Source organism: Trifolium pratense, linkage group LG4 (genome assembly GCF_020283565.1).
Source record: "Trifolium pratense cultivar HEN17-A07 linkage group LG4, ARS_RC_1.1, whole genome shotgun sequence".
Lineage (NCBI taxonomy): Eukaryota > Viridiplantae > Streptophyta > Magnoliopsida > Fabales > Fabaceae > Trifolium > Trifolium pratense.
In genome coordinates, this window is record NC_060062.1 from 39,900,815 (window position 1) to 39,921,014 (window position 20,200).

A 20,200-nucleotide genomic window follows, 5' to 3' on the forward strand; every position below is an offset into this window, starting at 1 on the left:
TCAAACATAGCTGCATAGATAAGAGACAACTTAATCTTATTATAGATAGATAGATACATCATATCAACATGGATGACGAAGACATCCACAGCAAACAATCCAACAAGCATTATTTATATGTAAAGTTCAAGTAAATCCTCGACTTAGAATAAAAAAGAAAAGTGAATGATATCACTTATCATGCAAACAAAATAAAAGGACCTTAATGAAGTTGAAGCCCCTAAACACAAGTAGTAATGTACTTACTCGAGCATGACCCACAACGTCATTAGCATATTCCATTATCCAACTTCAGACAACCACTTCAAACCTATCAACCTCCCCAACTAGTTTGAAGCTTTGGGGAAGAAAAAGTGCTAGCACTATATGTATCATTTGGCAGCTAGTTGATGGTAAAGTATCTTACATTAAAGGTGCACACCATTATGACATTTCCGATAAGCGAACAAACCAAATTATTTCCACCAATCCCAGAAGATAAAAGCTCCACCAAAACTGGATAATCTTTAATTAATCACCTTCTACTATCCATCCCCAACCAGAAAAGCCATTTACTTAACAAACTTCGAACTGTAAAGATGCTTTCTTATCTTTCTTTGGTCTTTAGATCTCTGTATAAACTGCAATTATTTATAAGAAAATTATGCTAGGATAAATTCACCAAGACAGTTTAGAAGTTTGACTACAGCAGTTAAAACACTAAGCAAACACAAGCACAGACAATCAGACACAAACAAGACAGAAATTTGAAAGTTCAGTGAAAGTGGGCAGGTTTGATGTCAATGATGGTACGAATTTCAAGCTGTAAAAAGTATACAATATCATCAGTATTACGAATAATTTGGTACCCACCTTTTGGAGTAGCAAGATCCTGCAACAAGTCTAGGCCAAAAAACTCCAGTAACATTCAGTGACAAGGAGCTGAGTAGGAGTTTCAAGTTTGAATGGATACAGAAGGGAGGCAGCACATCTGTAAGAATCCTTCAAGAACCTCCAATACATAACTATGTTAGTAATTCAAAAATTAAAGAAAAAAGGTATCCAACAAACAAACAGCAACAAATCCAGACTAGAAGCATACCATTAATATTCTTAAACCGACATCACACCAAGTAACGACCTGTCCAGATTGACTGTCCTTGAAATTGCTCAGGCAGTGGAGTAAAATGTTGATTTCCATTTGCGAGTGGTTGTTGTGGCTGCAGTTGCTGTTGATGATGAGCTTTTAAAAGCTCGGAAGTATGATAATCTTGCCAACCATTCTGTATGGGCCCCTGCAGTGCAGATGGAACTTGTTTTCCAGGAAAGGGAAAGGAAGCTGTCCCACTCAAAATATTGTTATTTACTTGCTGGGAATTTGATTGAGTGTAAGTAATAGGACCATTGGGGGCTAAACCTTTGGTGGATGAAGGCAACTGATATCCATCCAACCAACTGTAGTCATCCATAACGGGATTTCCATTAATTGAATCGGGAACAGTAGATTCCATGTCTAGCTTAGGAGAAACATGACTGAAGCCAGGAGGAGGTCCAAGGTGCCTAGAAGGACGGCTGACTGGAGATTTTTTCAAACCAGTTTGCAATACTGATGATGGATTCACATAAGAGTTATTCGTAATGACTCCAGAAGATGCAAAAGTATCAACATTGGATGGTATCATCAAGTCTTCAGCTTTTGAGATACCATAAAATGAGCTAGTACCAGTACTTACAGATTGCTGATTAGGAACTGTAAGTGAGGCATGGTTAAAGGTTGATACAGCTTCATGCGGTGGGAAATTAGGTTTCACAACATGCCCATTCTCCAAGAAGCCAAGACCTTCAAAAATGTTGGCCAGAGACATTCCCTCCTCTGGGCATCTTGAAGAATGTTGCTGAACTGGTTGCAAGTGTTGAGGCATCATAGAACTGACAGAAGCAGGCAAAAACATTTGATGGTTCACATCATTGGCAGTGTTAAAAGTAGGATCGACATTAAATTTTATATCCCCTCCAGAAGCTTTTGGGATAGACTCTAAGCCTTTGTGGGATGCACCTGATGAGACAACTGCCACATTGGTTCGCTTCTCGGCTATTATAGGTTTAAAAACAATAACCTCATCATCATCCTCTTCTTCCACATACTGGTGATGGTCTGGCTGAACAATACCTACCTTTGGCTTGTCTGCTGCGTTTTCTTCCAATAAATCATCTACAACAGGTATGCCAGAGACAAGAACATAATCATTTGAGATACGAGGCTCAACACCAATTATAAATTTCTTTCCCTTTGAGTCAAAATATATCATTTTCTGATCAACCCTAACAACATTCGCTAAAGCCTTTCCTGCAGCTAAAATCCTTTTTACCCGGGCTTTTCTTTCTTTTTCACCATCACTTCCAAGGGAATGCTTCCTTGAAAAATCCAAGATTGTTTGTGCAGGGAGAAGTGGAACAAATCCTCTTAACTCAAAGTCCTCCCACAAAGCAAGTCGATTTTCAGTTTCCCCTTCTTCATACTTACTCATGTTATTAAAACAAGTATCCTCTTCATCATCTTCAATAGACACAGACCCAACTGAAAGTAGTTTGTTCCAGAAGGAAATACAATGATTCCAAAATTTTGATCTAACAGTTGCTTGATTCTCATCCACATCATTGGCAGCAGCATGATTAGGATAACATGCCAACCATTCAACAAAAACCAAAATGCCTGGTAAAAGATAGCTACAAGAGGGATCCTTCACCTGGACGCATCTCTCAATTATAATACTCATCAGTTCGAAAGCTGCAGTGAATGCATTCTGAAGTAGAACAGCACGCTGTATAATTTCTTCATAAGTTTGACCTTCAGATTCCTTATTCACATTATGAACTGTGAAGATGATAATGGAAATTATTCTGACAATGGCAAGACCATTCTCAAGAGTATCCTGGCCAAAATTCAGCTCTTCATCTTGACCTGATGACAGAAGCTCACGCAGGCCAGTGCTAATAAGAGAGAGAACTTCAGTGAAAGTCTCAAGGCTACCATCATGAAAAAAAAGAAGGAAATGAGTTAGAATGTATCCATCCTCAATTGTGCAATGCATAAAAAGGTCAGTGTGTACTTCAAGAATATATATATATACCTTGTACGAGTGAACAAGATTCCATTTAGACGGATGAATCGAGTGCAGAAGGATTTGTAAGTCTCTTGTATATTGGATGCTCCTTTGTTTTTAGGACTGGCTTCCACGCCATTACCCCTTGTCACAAGTTTTGCTTCTACTTTTCCTCTTCCTCTGCCAGCTAATTGCCCAGAAGATTCCTTGACTGCGACAGCTTTAACATCACCAGAAAGCTGACAGTAACTTTGACGATTCTATCATGGTATTGTAAAAATAGTTATTAGGAAAATAAAACTATGATACCAAAAAGATCACAGGCCATATGCAATTCAAAAGATCATCAAAGAAAAAAGGTAACACCATACATTTAAGATATAAATAGACGATCAAAGTTAAGGGAAAATCCCCCCTCCACAAGCCATACTAAATAAATAGATTTTTTTTTTGTGAAAAGGTATGCTGTATTGCAGTTTTAAATAAAATCGAATATAACTACATGCTGGTTAGTAGAACTACTCGTATGACAGTAACTGAAGTCTGTTATAACAGACTCATTCTGAATATTATAACAGACTCATTCTGAATAAGCAAGGTTGTTTCAATAGCTATTGCGTAAATAAGTAGAAATACAATCAGTTACCCTCCTGATTATTACCCTCCTGATTATTAAACTATAAATGTATCTGGTCTGCATTGTAAAATGCATTAGTTCAATCCGTTATTTCCAGCAATAATATTCACTCAAACTCTCTAAGCTACAAACATTAATATTCATTTTTCAAAGTTTCTCACACTATTGATTTGAATTGCTAATAATATGCACACAACTTCTACAATCATGGCTGAAAAACATGTATACATCAATGCTAGATAAACTTGTAAGCCTGCCTGAAATTTACAGCTTACAAACTTCTAATTCATTTAGCTTTGAAAATCAACTACTAGAAGTAGAAATGACCGAACTTGAGACATCATAGTTGTATATCAATATGCAAGGAAGCTAAAAAATATCAAAGTTGAACAACAAATAAAAAAAAAACAGAACAGGATACCAACATATCAAACAGCTGAGACTTTCGAATATAAAAACGTTAAGTTAGGTGTTCCAGAATCAACTTCATGGTCGCATTACCTTCTCAAATGCAACAATTAAATTATCTCTAGCAGTTGTAAATGGACTATCCACAGCCAGACTCCGAAAATAACGATAAATAGTTGCCAGATCATCGCCAGAATATGAAGCCAACAAAGCCAGCTGAAATTGATAGATTTACAAAATTATATACAATAGTAATATACCACATCCCTAAATATGAGATGTGAAACAACCAAAAAAATCACAACAAATGCTAGAATGCCAAAAACCTGATGGTGGGGATTTCCACTTGAAGGCCAAATAGACGCAGCTTGTAAATAGTAACTAGAAGCTGCTGTGAACTCACGCTTTGTTGAATCACCTTCACCATACAATCCTTTGTAGCGAGCAAGATCACCTAAGTATATCAAACAACGATGACAAGATATCAAACTTTTCTTCATCTCAGCAGATTTCTTTCCATCTTTCTCCATCACAATCCGATTCTCTGAATCCTCAAAGTAACCAAGAGGAAGCCCATACTTTGATTTGATTTTCATGATAAGATCATGGTAAAATCCAGTTGCCTCTGAAAGGAAAGTCTTCAACTGCAGCCTTATTTTAGTTACCCGCTCAGGTCGTACAGAACCTTTCCCGCCCTGAGATGATTTTGAGCTTGCAGAAGTACGAGCAGCATTGAAATATTTCCTTAATTCTTCAATCCGTTTGTAATGCAATTGCCAAAGAGCAAACTCAATACCATTCTTCTCGGAAAAAGCGTGATCCTCGAGAATTATTGCTTCATAATTCTCACGCAACTGTGGCCAAATATTTGGATCTGACGGGACCTGTGCTTGAGCTGATATATGGCGCTTCTTCTCCAATTCAATGTTCTAAGTAAGAAAAAAATTTGAAATTACCTCGTTAAAAAATTCTTATGAAGTAATTAAAAGAAAATGTACACCACAGCATACAAATAACAAGAGTTATATGTTCTACATGGCTTCCAAAGCAAACAACAGAAAGTTGTAGGTTTTCATTTTGTCATCAATCAATTTAACATTCAAGAACTCCATAAGTGTATACCAACCAACCAGTGAGAAGCTGGTAAAAAAAGAGACAAATAAATCCAAAGTAACCAAAACACAAACGAATATAACTCATTCCTCTAAATACACAAAGAAGATAACAAGGTCTAGCACTAATTCCAAGAACCAGCCATAAAGTTGGTTATCTACCACATAGGCGGAAGAAGAAAAACACAAATCCATATAACTCATTCCTCTAAATCATCCCAATTGAACTTCATATACGCATATGACAGATAGAGTCATCTACCCATTTCAAAGAAAAATACCAATCAATATCCTCTAAATCAATCTACGGAAAAACCCTATCCTGAAATGTGTGACTTCCTATCCTATATGCAAATACCCATATAAACAAAAAAAAAAACCTAAATTGTGGTAATCACAACAATTACAAGGTTGGTACTTATTGAATCAACAAGAAAGCAAAATAGAGTTACCTTGTCAAAAAGGCGTTGTGCACGCTCCCGCGATGAAGGAGCAGACATTTTATCCATCTCTACTATCATCATCCATCAATCAAACATTCATTATTAACTAATCTCAATCTACACAAAACCAACAAATAACCAAAAAAAAATCAGTTAGTTAAAAAAATAATCAAGCTTTAATTAACTAAAACAAAACCATAATCGTTACACAAAATACACCAATTATCAAATTCAATGTAACAAACCATCATAACTAACATTCTACCATAAGTCAACAAAACAAACAATTATCATTATTTATTATAATTATAATAAAATTGTTGAAAAATAAAATAAATTAAAAAAACGCAATCGAAGAAACTACAATAGAAAACCTAAAAACTAAACCTAATAATTCGTAATTAAAAATTTTGCTCTGAATCTCTGAGGAAGAGAAATTTGATGAAATTGTGAAACGGTGCGTGATGAAAAGAAAAATAGATCGGTGAAAATGAAAGAAATTGAAGAAAAGAGGAAAATCTGACCTGTGAAATAGGATTGAAGGATCGGTGGAGAATTCGGTGATGATGGATTAGGGTAGGGTTTGGTAGAGAGAGAAAGAGAGAGAGAGAGAGAGAGAAAATGTTGTTGTATTCCGTTGAGGGTACAAAAGGGATATACTAATATTTTGGGTCTTGTGAATTTCTTTGTAGGCGGTGAATGTTGAACGACGACGTTTAGACTATGTTTTCATTTTCAGAATAAGAATCAAATCTTTGAATTTGACAAAGTATCTTCTTATACAAGTATCTCGTCTCTTTTTTTTCTTTTTTTATACTATATTTTACTCTACAAAATGATTTTTTCAAATTTATAATTTCCTTTTTTCAAATCTATAAGATAAAATGTTTAAATTTTTTTTTTATAAGATATACTCCCTCCGTCCCAAAATATAAGGGAAAATTGGTCAACTAAAGTTGATGTATCTAGTCCAAATTTTTAACCAAATACATCAACTTTCTTTGACCAATTTTCCCTTATATTTTGGGACAGAGTAGTATATTTTAAGGTAAGAATCGTACAAAAATCAGTTTACACAATGCATTTTGAATTATCGTTAGACGAAGTAATTTGATTCGCGCGGGAGGGAAATAAGATTTTTGAATTATTGTTAGTTTAGATTCGCGGAGGAAGGAAATAGACGCGCGTTTCTTTAATATATTGCTATTTTCAGCTTCTCCATTCCACGACAAATTAACAGAAAGTAAACGCATGTGGCTTGTATTTCCCTAATAGTGTTGATCGATCGTATTAACGGAAAGTAAACTTTATTGTTATATCAATGTGTATATTTTTATGATTATTTCATAAATATATTAAGAATATTATAAAAAGTTCGTAAAAAAAAACTCAAAATTTGACTTATAAGTCTAAATTTTAACTATTTTATCTTGATTTTTTAATTTAAAAAATTTATATTTAATTCATTTTATTTTAAAATATTTTAACTTTTTTATAATACTTTAAAAAAAAATTAGTAAAAAAAAATGTCTAAAAAATATTTAAAAATAATTTTCAGAAAACAAGACTAAAAGTGTGTCTAAAAAGAATGTGTTAGGACAAAATATGTCACTCTTTCTTATGAAGATGGTAAACTTATTGCAAATTACTCGCTTATGTTACATTCTATTTAAACTATTTTTTTTATTAACCCTTTAAGAGACTTCGGTGATCTATATTTGTGGTCCTTTAAATTTATTGGCATTGACTATATTGGCATCATGGCATGTCTTTATTAATTACCACATTTATAGAAGTTGCACATGTGCATTTGATGATAGTAAACAAAGCTTCTGAACCGAAAATACTCTGGAAAGTCTTTAGATTTGATCTAATGACGAGTAGAGTTGGGAATAGGCTAGGCGGCCTACAGGGGCCTTCGGCCTGGCCTGTATAAGCCTGGTCTGGCCTGATTATTAAAAATGTCATGTTTAGGTTTTGAAAACGGCCTGTTTACATAAATAGGTCAGGCTTAGGCTTCTAAAAAGGCCTACGAAGCCTGATAGGCCGGCCTGTTTATAATAATTATTATTTATATCTTATAAAAAAAATATTATTTATAATAATTATTATTTTTCGTAATCGTATTTGTTATTTTATTAGTGTTTAATTATTGTGTTAATCATATTATTAGCTTTTTCTTAATGTTGTAGAAATTATAAAAATTTAAATGTGAACTTTTTAAGGCCTGTTTAGCCTATTTAAAAAAATTATATAGAGGAGCTTTAATGTAACACAGGCTTTTAAACAGGCTACAAAACCAGGCCAGACTTTTAAAAGGCTCAGGCTAGGCCAAAAAAATTAACATTTGATAGGCCGCAGGCTCAGGCCTGAAAAAAAAATCGTAGGCCAGGCTCAGGCCTGTCAAGGCCTGGCCTGACCTGGCCTGTTCCCAACCCTAATGACGAGGGATTTAAGTAGTATTTTATAAGGGTTCGATCTCTAGCTCATTGTAAACAAAAAACAAAAATACTCATATAGATTATTTATGAATTATGGATTTATGGTTATTATTTATAGAGTGGAATATACAGGTTTGTCTGCTAGTTTAATAATAATAAATAATAATAATAATAATAAGGAAAATGTTAAATAGTGCATCCGGTGCACTACCTAAGCATACCAAAAAGGAAATTTTGTCTTGAAACTTGTGCATTCAATGCATTGAAAGTGTAAAAAGTTGTTTTTATCAATATTAACTTATATTTTATTTCTATTTTTTGTATGTTTAACAAGTGCACCGGATGCACCGTTTAACATGACCCTAATAATAATAATAATAATAATAATAATAATAATAATAATAATAATAATAATAATAATAATAATAATAATAATAATAATAATAATAATAATAATAATAATAATAATAATAATAATAATAATAATAATAATAATAATAATAATAATAATAATAATAATAATAATAATAATAATAATAATAATAATAATAATAATAATAATAATAATAATAATAATAATAATAATAATAATAATAATAATAATAATAATAATAATAATAATAATAATAATAATAATAATAATAATAATAATAATAATAATAATAATAATAATAATAATAATAATAATAATAATAATAATAATAATAATAATAATAATAATAATAATAATAATAATAATAATAATAATAATAATAATAATAATAATAATAATAATAATAATAATAATAATAATAATAATAATAATAATAATAATAATAATAATAATAATAATAATAATAATAATAATAATAATAATAATAATAATAATAATAATAATAATAATAATAATAATAATAATAATAATAATAATAATAATAATAATAATAATAATAATAATAATAATAATAATAATAATAATAATAATAATAATAATAATAATAATAATAATAATAATAATAATAATAATAATAATAATAATAATAATAATAATAATAATAATAATAATAATAATAATAATAATAATAATAATAATAATAATAATAATAATAATAATAATAATAATAATAATAATAATAATAATAATAATAATAATAATAATAATAATAATAATAATAATAATAATAATAATAATAATAATAATAATAATAATAATAATAATAATAATAATAATATAATAATAATAATAATAATAATAATAATAATAATAATAATAATAATAATAATAATAATAATAATAATAATAATAATAATAATAATAATAATAATAATAATAATAATAATAATAATAATAATAATAATAATAATAATAATAATAATAATAATAATAATAATAATAATAATAATAATAATAATAATAATAATAATAATAATAATAATAATAATAATAATAATAATAATAATAATAATAATAATAATAATAATAATAATAATAATAATAATAATAATAATAATAATAATAATAATAATAATAATAATAATAATAATAATAATAATAATAATAATAATAATAATAATAATAATAATAATAATAATAATAATAATAACAACAACAACAACAACAACAACATAGGGTCCTTGTAAGTTTACCTCATTTAGTATGATATTGCAATGTAGGGGTCGAAATTTTAACCCTGGACACTTCACTTACTTATCCTACGAATGAAATATTTAGTAACTAGATTACTTGACAAAATAATAATAAAGAAATCAAGATATTTTTTTTATTTTAATATTTCAAGCATTAGGGAATTCGAAAGATAAAAAAAGTTAGTATGAGAAAAAAATATTTCAGCTAATATTTGAATTCGAATGCTACTAAATAATTCGTCCTTAACTAAATCTCGTTAACCACATACGCTTAAGGGTCTGTTTGATCTGCTAAAAAATAAGGGACTGAACAGGACAACTCTAGTTCTACTGTGTTTGATTATAAAACTGTTTCAGGAACTAGACAAACTGGGAGGCATGGACAGGACAAAAACAAAATTTTTTGTCCCTCACTAAACCACAGCACAACTTTTTGTCCGCAGTACAAGTTGTCTAAAATACCAAAATACCATTTTATTAACCAAATATCGTATAAGACAAAAAATGTTCAATATCCCAAAAGTTTGTTCTGTGCTGTTCTGTCATGTGTTGTATTGTTCTGTCTTGTACTGTTCTGTCCCGTACTTAAACATATCAAACACACCCTTAATTTACTTTTTTTTTGTTGGTTTCTCATAAGTTCCATCCATGAAAGGTAATCATATTTCAAGTGTGTCACACATCAAATGTGAATATTTCTTCCAACTGAAATTTAAACTTTAGTTTGCCACATTTTGAGTCTAACCTTTTCTGCTAAACTATACCCCATTGGTGATTTAATTTATATACTATTAGTTGTTATGTAATCTTCAAAATAATCAGATTTTCTAAGCAATGACAAAGGAGAAATTCAATTAAAATCATTCATAAAAAGGAGAGGATCAGATGCAAGTTAAAAATTTGTCTTCTTCCAGTTGGAAGCATTAGATGCATCACAACCAAATTGCTATAATAACTCAATCAATCCATTCCATCTGAGTATCGACATATTCTCACCATAAATAGTACACCTTATACACAATATGTAAATGGAAATGAGCAACTAATAGGAAATACCAGTGAAGATGAAATGGGAATTGAAGATCAAACATTTATACTTCAAAAACTTGACAAAAGGAAATTAATTTCACATTGCTACGGTACCATCATTTCAAATCATTATACTCGTATGATAGATGTGAATATGCTTATGCCACCAATACACTTGCAAAAGGTGTGTGATCGGAATAGTAGCATAATTGGCGTAGCAGAAGTGAGTAAAGTGACAACTCCAAGAACATTGATTTTCAACAAAGCATTAGAATCAAAACGAGCTAAACAAGTAGCATAGTGAAAATTACGAAACCTTTTCCTTCTGTAATTTTCCTTTGCACTAAATGACTATCATGATAAAAATGACAATCATTTTCTACCATCAGAAGTTGATCTAAATTCACAATGTTAGATCCCCATATGAGAATATTTTCTTTACATTGACTAACAAATGTGCTTGGTAGTAGTTACATAACATTTCCAACAATTTCCGTGTTACACCGGCACTCGTTTACCTCTATAGCGGTCAAAAAACTGCAAGTGGAAAGAAAATTAGCAAGTTCAGTAGGATATTTTCCATGTCCTTTGTCACATATACTTGTGAAAAAGAAGGTGCTAAAATCAATCAGAACCAATAAGGATCTATAAAACTTCAAAGAAAATTGATTGTTTAGAATGTTAAGATGCTTCAATGACGAATTAGTTGGAAGGTAAAGAAACATTTCAATTTATCACAAAGACGTACCGATCGGATGTATGGCTGTTGAATTACCCAACCAAGAACAGGAATCTTCTGTAGAAAAACAGCCAGCGTAGGCCAGAAACCACTGCACAATATCATCCATCATTAGCTTATAGCATACTAACGTACTCTTAAACACAACATTAGAGTTTCTTTAAAATTCCACTAAACCTGAATAGTACGATGAACCCATAAGCTTCAATAATCATGCCTAAAATAGGCCATCCCAAAATGAGAATGAAGAACCCAATACCAAATGAGATTGTTCCCTTGAAGAAAAGTAAAAGGTAAGTGGGGTTATTTACCATGCAGAGAGCGCAAGACAGAAAGTGAAACAGGCAGTAAATTGATATAGAACTACCTTAAAATTACTTCGTTTCATGAAAAATTGCATAGTTGACTTCAGCCCAATGGTTAAGGACACTCCAGAAACAAACAGGATCTTATTTGAGCAACATAAAGATACCAGGGCATTAAAACAGATGTTATTAAATACTAAGAAAAAAAATAAAAATTGAAGCAACTACTTGAGCAAAAACAAGAAACTTGTCATAGAAAAAAAACTTACATTTCCCATGGCTAGCAATCCCTTGTCGAAGAAAAAGATAACCCCAAGGAAAGAGAAAAATACACCGAAGCCGGTTAATCCTAATCCAATCTCTGCATTGCATGCCAATCACATATATTAAATATAATAAGATAACACAATTGTAAAATAAGTTGACAAAATAGGATGGTAGTAGTCGCTAAATATGTGACGTAAAAAAATAACTTATACATGATTTAGTCAAAATAATGCTTCTGCCAGCCAGTATGATGAGACCATAACATAAATGCAGTAAAATGTGTCTTGAAAACTGTATCATGTTATAATCAGAACAATTATATCTTAACTTAAGCATGTGTTCTTCCACCAAGAACATAAAGAAAATCAACATGATGCATTGAGATATGAATATATGATTGAGTACATGGAACAAGCAATTAGATTATTGGTAAATTTCAATTAGCTTCATTAGGTGATGGCATTAATTTTAAAACAACAACAACTAAAAGCTTCGCTAATTGTGGCTGGCTACAACTACAAGGAACATATGACGCCATATTTCAAATAATCAATTTGAAGAAAATAGTTTCATAAAGACACAATCACAGTTGAAAGTTTTCACTATTCCTTTTGACGACATAATTGATATTGATAATCACTTTTCAGTTATAAGAGCGACTATATGTCTATTATTTATCTAGCTTTTGGCTTAAAAACTGGCAAGAACTTATGTTCTTAATTCCTCTATTTCACAGTACTTCTATATGAATTGAAACACAAAATTTCCCCTATGCATTGGCACAATGTTTGGAGTAGACACCAAGTAACCCAGAGGTTACAGGTTTATGCTGTGGAATCAGCCTTTTGCAAATACAAGGTAAGGCTGCCTATTAAAGATCACACAGTGAGTCCAATCTTCAGTCCCATCCCTTTTATTTACATGCCCACCAAATCCTTTTCCGACACACTCAAGGCACGGGGAACACAAGGTTGCATAATAGTGGAGGTTGATTTACGAAGGCAACACAAGGAGATGGTAACCAGGTATGCGCCATATTAAATAACTATGGGTACGGCTAATAGAGAATAGGTGTCAATATTGACTACGAAATATAAACTCCCCCCAAAATGAAGCACCAATTTCTTTAAATTCCACAAACTTTTTAGTTTAATCACTCTATTTTACCATTAAGAAATATGCAATTTAGGGAAAAGGAAAAAGACGAAAACATTTTTTTGTTTTCCTTCAAAAAATCATAGCTTTAAATAAATCAAAACAACATACCTCTTGCACCACATAACTGAATAGTGAATAAGAAAACTAATTTACGGAACTATAGCAAACTCAACAATAATTCATTCTTCTACACACATAAGCAATAAAGAATGTAGATAATTATTAACTCGTACAATACCATTATTGCTGATACAAGAACAAAAATATAATATCGTATTCCACTTACTTTTTCGATCATTCATCTCAAAGGAAAGCATTTTGCCAGCAATTAGATGTCCAAGCACCTTGGCTTCTCTGTAATATAAAATAACCAACTCAGTTAATACAAGAATGAGAATCGTCATCTCTATGGAAAATTCAATTCAAATATCAAACTGCAACATCAGTCAGTTACTCAACCTAAATAAATCACACCATTATGCTCTTCTCTATAAATTACAAGGATTGAATTCTCTAAGAGTACTTCCAAGCTTTTCCATATTTTGGAGTTTAGCATTAACAAATAATAACAACTAGGAAAAATTACTTTCGTGGTCCCTTAATTTTAGGTAACGATTTAGTCCTTCATCTTTTTTTTTTTACGTCATTTTAGGTCTTTTCCATATTTGGATAAGAATTTCAAGTTTCAAATATGGTTTTCTTTCCTTGTGCATTCCCAATCCATAGGTTTGAAGCTTAAAAAACCATATGCAAACATGATAAAAGGACTAAAATGGAATGAAACATAAAATAAATTAAAGAACTGTTAAGGGACTACAGGAGTAATTTTGCCTAACAACTACTAAGTTTATGACCAGTATTTTCTAAAGGTAAATTGCACCAGTCAGCACCTATTTAACCTTAATGAAAAATTCCAAGTCAATAATCCAGATAATAATCCAAACAAAGTAAAGTATCTGCATACATAGCAATAACAATCCATAGTCAACACCCAATCCATAGCTCAAAGATTGAAAGTCATTCATTGTTTTTGTGTTAAGCCTCTGGGGTAATCCAGAATTCGGCCGTAAGGTAAGTAAAGTCTAACCAAGAATTGTTCCCGCCTGGAATCGAACTCGGGTTCTCCTGAACGATTCGTCCTAGGGGGAGCTCATTAACAACTTGAGCCCAATGTCTTGGTTGAAAGCCATTCATTTTACTAACCAAACACTCACTCCAATAAAACTTACGCAATAAAAAACCAAACCCTAAAAACCAGAAATGAAGTTTTCACAGTACATCACTAAGCATAAATCAATCAAACTAATTCAAATTCGCTTCAAAGTATTGAATAGTTAAATCAATCTATCAAACTATTACCTTTACATGCAAATTTTCAGCAGAAAAAGAAAAATCCTTATAAATTGAATGTGAAATCGAAGCGAGTAATTGAGAGAAAGAGAAAGTTAGATTGGCGAAAAGAAAACAACAGTGAATATGATTGAAGCAGCGGGATCTAAAATCAATGAAATCGATCTGAAAAATAGAAACAATAGAAGTTTAAGATTTAGAGTTACCGGTGTTAGAGGAGCCTGGCGTCGCCGGAATTGGGCGGAAATAGTGGCCGGAAGTGACGGTGGTGGTGGTGGTGGTGGTGAACAATAAGAATTAATGAATTTCACAAGAGGGATTTTTTTGGTGTGATTTGTATCTGTTTCAATTTATTTAAGTGATGTTCAGTTCGTATTTAAGGAGATACAGATAAACACCAACTTATCATATTTGAACTTTTAGTTTTACCTACGCAATTTTATGTTTTTTTTTAAGCAGGCTAAAAATTCACATGAATTGGTGAAAAATTTCGTGCGTAAAAAAAATAAATAATAGATTTCGAATTCAAACTCCGACTATTATATATAAAATGTGATATTTGGATTAAGATCTCTCTATTTCCTATTCTTTCTATTTCCTCTATTATTATATTGTTTTGAAAATATAAATATATAAGTGTGATATTAAGTAGGTTCAAATATCTTTTATACTCCCTATAACATTTTAAATTTTTTTTTTACAATGTTGGCAATGAGAATCGAATCTAGAACCTCAAGCATACTACTCAAATTTCTCACTACTAGGCCAAACCTAGTGGCTTAAAACATTTAAAAACTTTGATAATAAAAAAAATTGAAAGAATGAAAAATGGAGAGAATCCTAACTCGCGATATCTCTACTAAATTTATATATTTGGTATCTGCGATTCATTTATGACATAATTTTTAAATATAAATAAATATGATGATACTAGATTTTGTACGTGGAGTACCGATACAGCGATACTCAATCATCAAAGTGTTTCTTTTTAATTTTACGGCGATAACTAATAAGAATTATTCAAATTTTCATGTCATTAAAAAATAGAGTGAAGTGAGGTGACATGGAAGAATACATAGTTGTTCTTAGTTAAAAATATAATTTTACTAGTTGAATTTTTTTCCCTATTTTATATGAATAGTCACAATCTTACCCTATGAGCTAATTTTTGAGGATGAGATCCGAACATATTTAACGAATAGTACCCAATTTAGCAAGTATAGTTTGTTTTCCCAAAAATGTGATGAATTGAAATATCTCAATCCTTAATCAAATAAGTCTGTATGAGCTCTAAGAGGTTAGCATGATGATATAACCTCGACACTTCCTTCGACAACAAATATACACTACATGAAGAGTCAAAAAAACAAATGAGTTTCTTATAACCAGAATAAAAGCATGAACGTATATGAACGTACAATAAAAGCATGAACGTACTTCTGCATGCAAAATACTGGACAAACTCACACTACTGTAAAAGCCAAATTAAAAGCTTCTCTCAAAATTCCTAACCAATCTACTATCATCCACAATTTCACATTAAAAATCATTGTGTCACTATTACCAGCATGAGTTGGCCGAACTGAAATTATTGCGGATACAAATTTCTCAAACGCTCACTGTGTCACTATTTGGATTTTTGACAAAGAAAAGAGCTTAATCGTTGTGTACTGTCGATGTAAATATTTTTTACACATACATTAAATGATACGTTGCCACATCATTTAATGAATGTGACATATTCTTTCATATTTTTCTCTTTTCTTTCCTTTCATCTTTTTATATACATTCATAAATATAAATAATTTTACAAACTTACGAAATAAATTGCTACTAGAAAAACAAAAATATATACTCTAACTCTTAAATAATAGTGATCAAAGTTATGGTATAATAGTGATCGGAGGGAGTATCCTCTAACTCATTACAATACTGTTAAAATAAAGAAGTTAAAGAGTTAAAAGTCAAGGTTCAAGTCCTGTTAAAGGTGAAAAATATTAACATTAACAACTAATTTTGGTTGTTTTAAAAAATATATATTATATGTATTACCAAAAATTATTTTGTGCCTCTTTGATTATGGGGCCCTTAGTGGTTGTTCATATCAAGTCGTGTCAAGGGCCGCCATTGTTTACGACTATTTACTATATAAATTTATTTTATCTTCATCTATCCGTTAAGCTATTTGTCTATCATGTGTCTATGGTGGAATTTATCTACAACAATAGATACCATATGTATGAATTTTTTTGTTATTTGTTATCCCTAAATTATTTATTTTAATTATATATGTATAATGAAATACTTTCTATGCATATATGTACGCATTTTATTCATTTTAAATATGTACTCTTGATTTATATTTTAACCTCAATAAACAATACTTATTCATTTTGTATTTTATGTATATGTGTATATATTAATGAATTATTTACTAAACTGTGGCTTGTAATATGACAATCTTTTTCTTTATTTTTTTTTTTTTCACAAACAATCTTTTTCTTTATTATTTCTCATATATATTAAATATCGCCGAAAAAATTCGCTGGTTAAATTTTGAATTAGCCTAATCTGCATTGAGAAGCCGATTTTGCAGTGACATGCTCTCTTGCAATGTCTCATAATGATAATATTCTCATTTAAAATAACTATCTTTTATAATATAAGCTTGTATACACAAGCAAATTCTAAACCCTAATTTGTTTTCCCTGTTTTCCCTCCATTTTATCATGTAATTTTTATTAAAAAATAATACAATTTTGTCTTGACTAGGATTCGAACCCGCAACTCTTCAATCCAAGGCAATATTTCAAACCACTATGGCAAGTATATCAATTGTGATTAAAATTATGTGCAATAATTGATAAGCACTATCAATTTTAAAAGTATATCATATCAAAATTATTGTTGACTATATTATTCATCATGAATTATTTTTATGTCTTTTCTGATCAATGATTTTTTTTCTACCAGATCATAAATTTAGAGAATAATTATCATGTGAGATTTGGAAAGTTATATATATATATATATATATATATATATATATATATATATATATATATTCTCATACTATAACACTTCCAACAATATTGAAATATATTAAAAAAAACATCTTTGACATTTCAATGTCTCCCCAATGTCTCATGTAACTTTGCTTATATCACTTTTTAAATTATTTATTATGCAGTTTATTAAATTGTAGTTTTTTAAAATTGGAAAAAGAATTTTGTCAAAAAAAAATAATGGAAAAAGAATTGATATTTTTTATAAATACCCTTTATTTCTACGTTAATGTATCCAAACATAAATCAATTCTGTTTAACTCAAGTTTAACCAAAATCAAATCTATCAAACTCAATTCTGCTAAATCAATTTTTTTTTTGCAATACAACCAAACACAACCATAATCATGTCACTAATCACATTCATTATTTTGATTTTAACATTGCAGATTTAATATTAACCGATGATCAATTGATACAATATATACTAGCAGATATTGAGATGATGTTACGTAGTTGTGGGAAGAGTTTAAAAGATTATCCTCCAATGCCTAGAGCAGACACATCATTAGTTCCTGATATACAAAATAGTTTAATACTCGACGAATTGAATTATAACAAAGCAACATAAAGTATATGACTGTTTACGTGGAAATTTGGTAAACAACCGCTGCGATTCGAACTAGCATTTTTTCTTATTGTTTGCAAAAGATTAACCTCTCGCACTACCTCATCAATGACACAATCATGACAAGAGTTAACAAAAACAAACCTGGTGTGTTTTTTTTTATGGTTATGGCGGTACAGGGAAGACATTTATCTGGAAGGCCATGTCAGTCGCATTACGCTCAAAAGGTGAGATAGTTTTAACAGTTGCCTCAAGTGAGATCGCTGCATTGCTTATACCTGGCGGTAGAACAGCACATTCAAGGTTTTGTATTCCTCTAAATGTTGACGAGTTTTCAACATGTACCATAGTTCCTAAAAGCTCTTTGGCGCTATTAATACAAAAAGCAAAGCTCATTATATGGGATGAAGCATCAATGATGCACAAACATTGTTTCGAAGCTGTTGGTCGAACTTTAAAAGATATTCTCAAGTCTGTTGATGAAAAAACTAAACACATTCCCTTCGGTGGAAAAGTTGTTGTTTTCGGCAGAGATTTTAGACAAATTCTACCAGTAATACCCAAATGTACAAGGCCAGAAGTTGTTCATGCTACTATTAATTCTTCGGTTCTTTGGAATTTTTGTGAAGTTTTAACAATGAGTAAAAACATGAGGCTTCTCGGTAGTGCTTCGAGTGCAGACGTTGAACAAAGAATATTGTTTTCTGAATGGGTTTTGGGTGTTGGCAATGGAGAATTTGGAGATGACAACGACGATGATTTAGAACTTGACATTCCATCAGATTTATTGATTCCAAATTCAGGTGATCCTCTTGCTTCTATCGTTGAAAGCAACTATCCTAAACTTTTACAAAACATGAACGATATAACGTATTTCCAAAATAGAGCTATACGAGCTCCTAAAAATTCAATAGTCGACACAATAAATGATTATATGTTGAATTTAATTCCTGACGAAGAAAAAATATATTTGACTTATGATACTTCACTCACACAAAATGTAGACGATCAAACAGTGGATGATGTTCATACTCCCGAATTTTTGAACACGATTTCTACGTCGGAATTTCCAAATCACAAGTTGAGACTTAAAGTTGGAGTTCCAGTTATGCTATTAAGGAATTTGAATCAAAAATTAGGATTATGCAATTGAACAAGACTTATTATTACGAGATTGAGAAAACATGCTCTTGAAGGAAAAATTATTTCAGGAAGTAATATTGGTGATCAGGTTTTCATACCTAGATTTTCTTTGACACCATATGACGTGAGAATTCCTTTTAAATTTCAACGGAGACAATTTCCTATAATGATTTCTTTTGCAATGACTATTAATAAGAGTCGGGGACAATCTTTAAAGCATGTTGGGATATATCTTCCGTCGCCAGTGTTTTCACATGGTCAGTTGTATGTTGCAATTTCAAGAATTACTTATATAAAAGGATTAAAAATATTGATCATCGATGATGACGGTGAAGATACAACTAAGACTTCGAATGTGGTCTATAAGGAAGTCTTCCGTAATATAACATATTTTTCTTTGTATGAATATTTATCCAAAATTATTGTTGAACTATCGTTTAATGTTATTCAACTTTTTTCATATACCTTACATTATTGAAATTATCATATCTTATTTAATCATTATATATCTTACAGCTAATCAGACCCGTGCACCGCACGGATCAATATTCTAGTTTCATTGTATAGTTATATTATATCCATGAACACTAATGAGCAAAGTATTTTGTAAAGTTCTCTTTTGTTTTTTAGCCTCATGAAATGAATTACATATTCCATTGTGTTATATTATTTCTAATTGAATCTAATGATCAAATCCAACAACTCATATTTAGCTGCAACTTCGGCAGCCAACAATGCACCGATGAGAATCCATTTCTTTCTTTGGATTATTTGAAACCAACAAAACAATCAAATCTAGAATAATATTATGGATATTCAACGTTTT

General features: G+C 30.5%; 2 protein-coding genes and 1 pseudogene across 3 annotated transcripts; 1 reads left to right on the forward strand and 2 right to left on the reverse strand.

Annotated features, from left to right (window-relative positions):
• Nucleotides 1-19: 19 nt before the first annotated feature.
• On the reverse strand, nucleotides 20-6,432 carry LOC123924628 (protein SMG7-like). 2 transcript variants are annotated; one of them, XM_045977575.1, is made up of 8 exons: nucleotides 6,208-6,432; nucleotides 5,693-5,800; nucleotides 4,455-5,057; nucleotides 4,222-4,344; nucleotides 3,111-3,343; nucleotides 1,082-3,006; nucleotides 853-981; nucleotides 20-620 (listed from the first exon to the last, which is right to left on the reverse strand). In XM_045977575.1, the coding sequence occupies exons 2-6, from the start codon at nucleotides 5,762-5,764 to the stop codon at nucleotides 1,104-1,106; spliced, it is 2,934 nt and encodes a 977-aa protein (XP_045833531.1). In that variant the 5' UTR covers nucleotides 5,765-5,800; nucleotides 6,208-6,432; the 3' UTR covers nucleotides 20-620; nucleotides 853-981; nucleotides 1,082-1,103. The 2 variants fall into 2 exon arrangements, with proteins under 2 accessions (XP_045833531.1, XP_045833530.1); XM_045977574.1 differs by having other exon boundaries at nucleotides 853-991.
• A 4,575-nt stretch (nucleotides 6,433-11,007) lies between these two features.
• Nucleotides 11,008-14,973, reverse strand: LOC123881975 (vesicle transport protein GOT1-like). The gene is made up of 7 exons (XM_045930748.1): nucleotides 14,805-14,973; nucleotides 13,535-13,602; nucleotides 12,093-12,184; nucleotides 11,886-11,966; nucleotides 11,696-11,793; nucleotides 11,528-11,609; nucleotides 11,008-11,316 (listed from the first exon to the last, which is right to left on the reverse strand). The coding sequence occupies exons 2-7, from the start codon at nucleotides 13,563-13,565 to the stop codon at nucleotides 11,278-11,280; spliced, it is 423 nt and encodes a 140-aa protein (XP_045786704.1). The 5' UTR covers nucleotides 13,566-13,602; nucleotides 14,805-14,973; the 3' UTR covers nucleotides 11,008-11,277.
• A 3,087-nt stretch (nucleotides 14,974-18,060) lies between these two features.
• On the forward strand, nucleotides 18,061-19,756 carry LOC123920060 (annotated as a pseudogene).
• The last annotated feature ends 444 nt before the right edge of the window (nucleotides 19,757-20,200 follow it).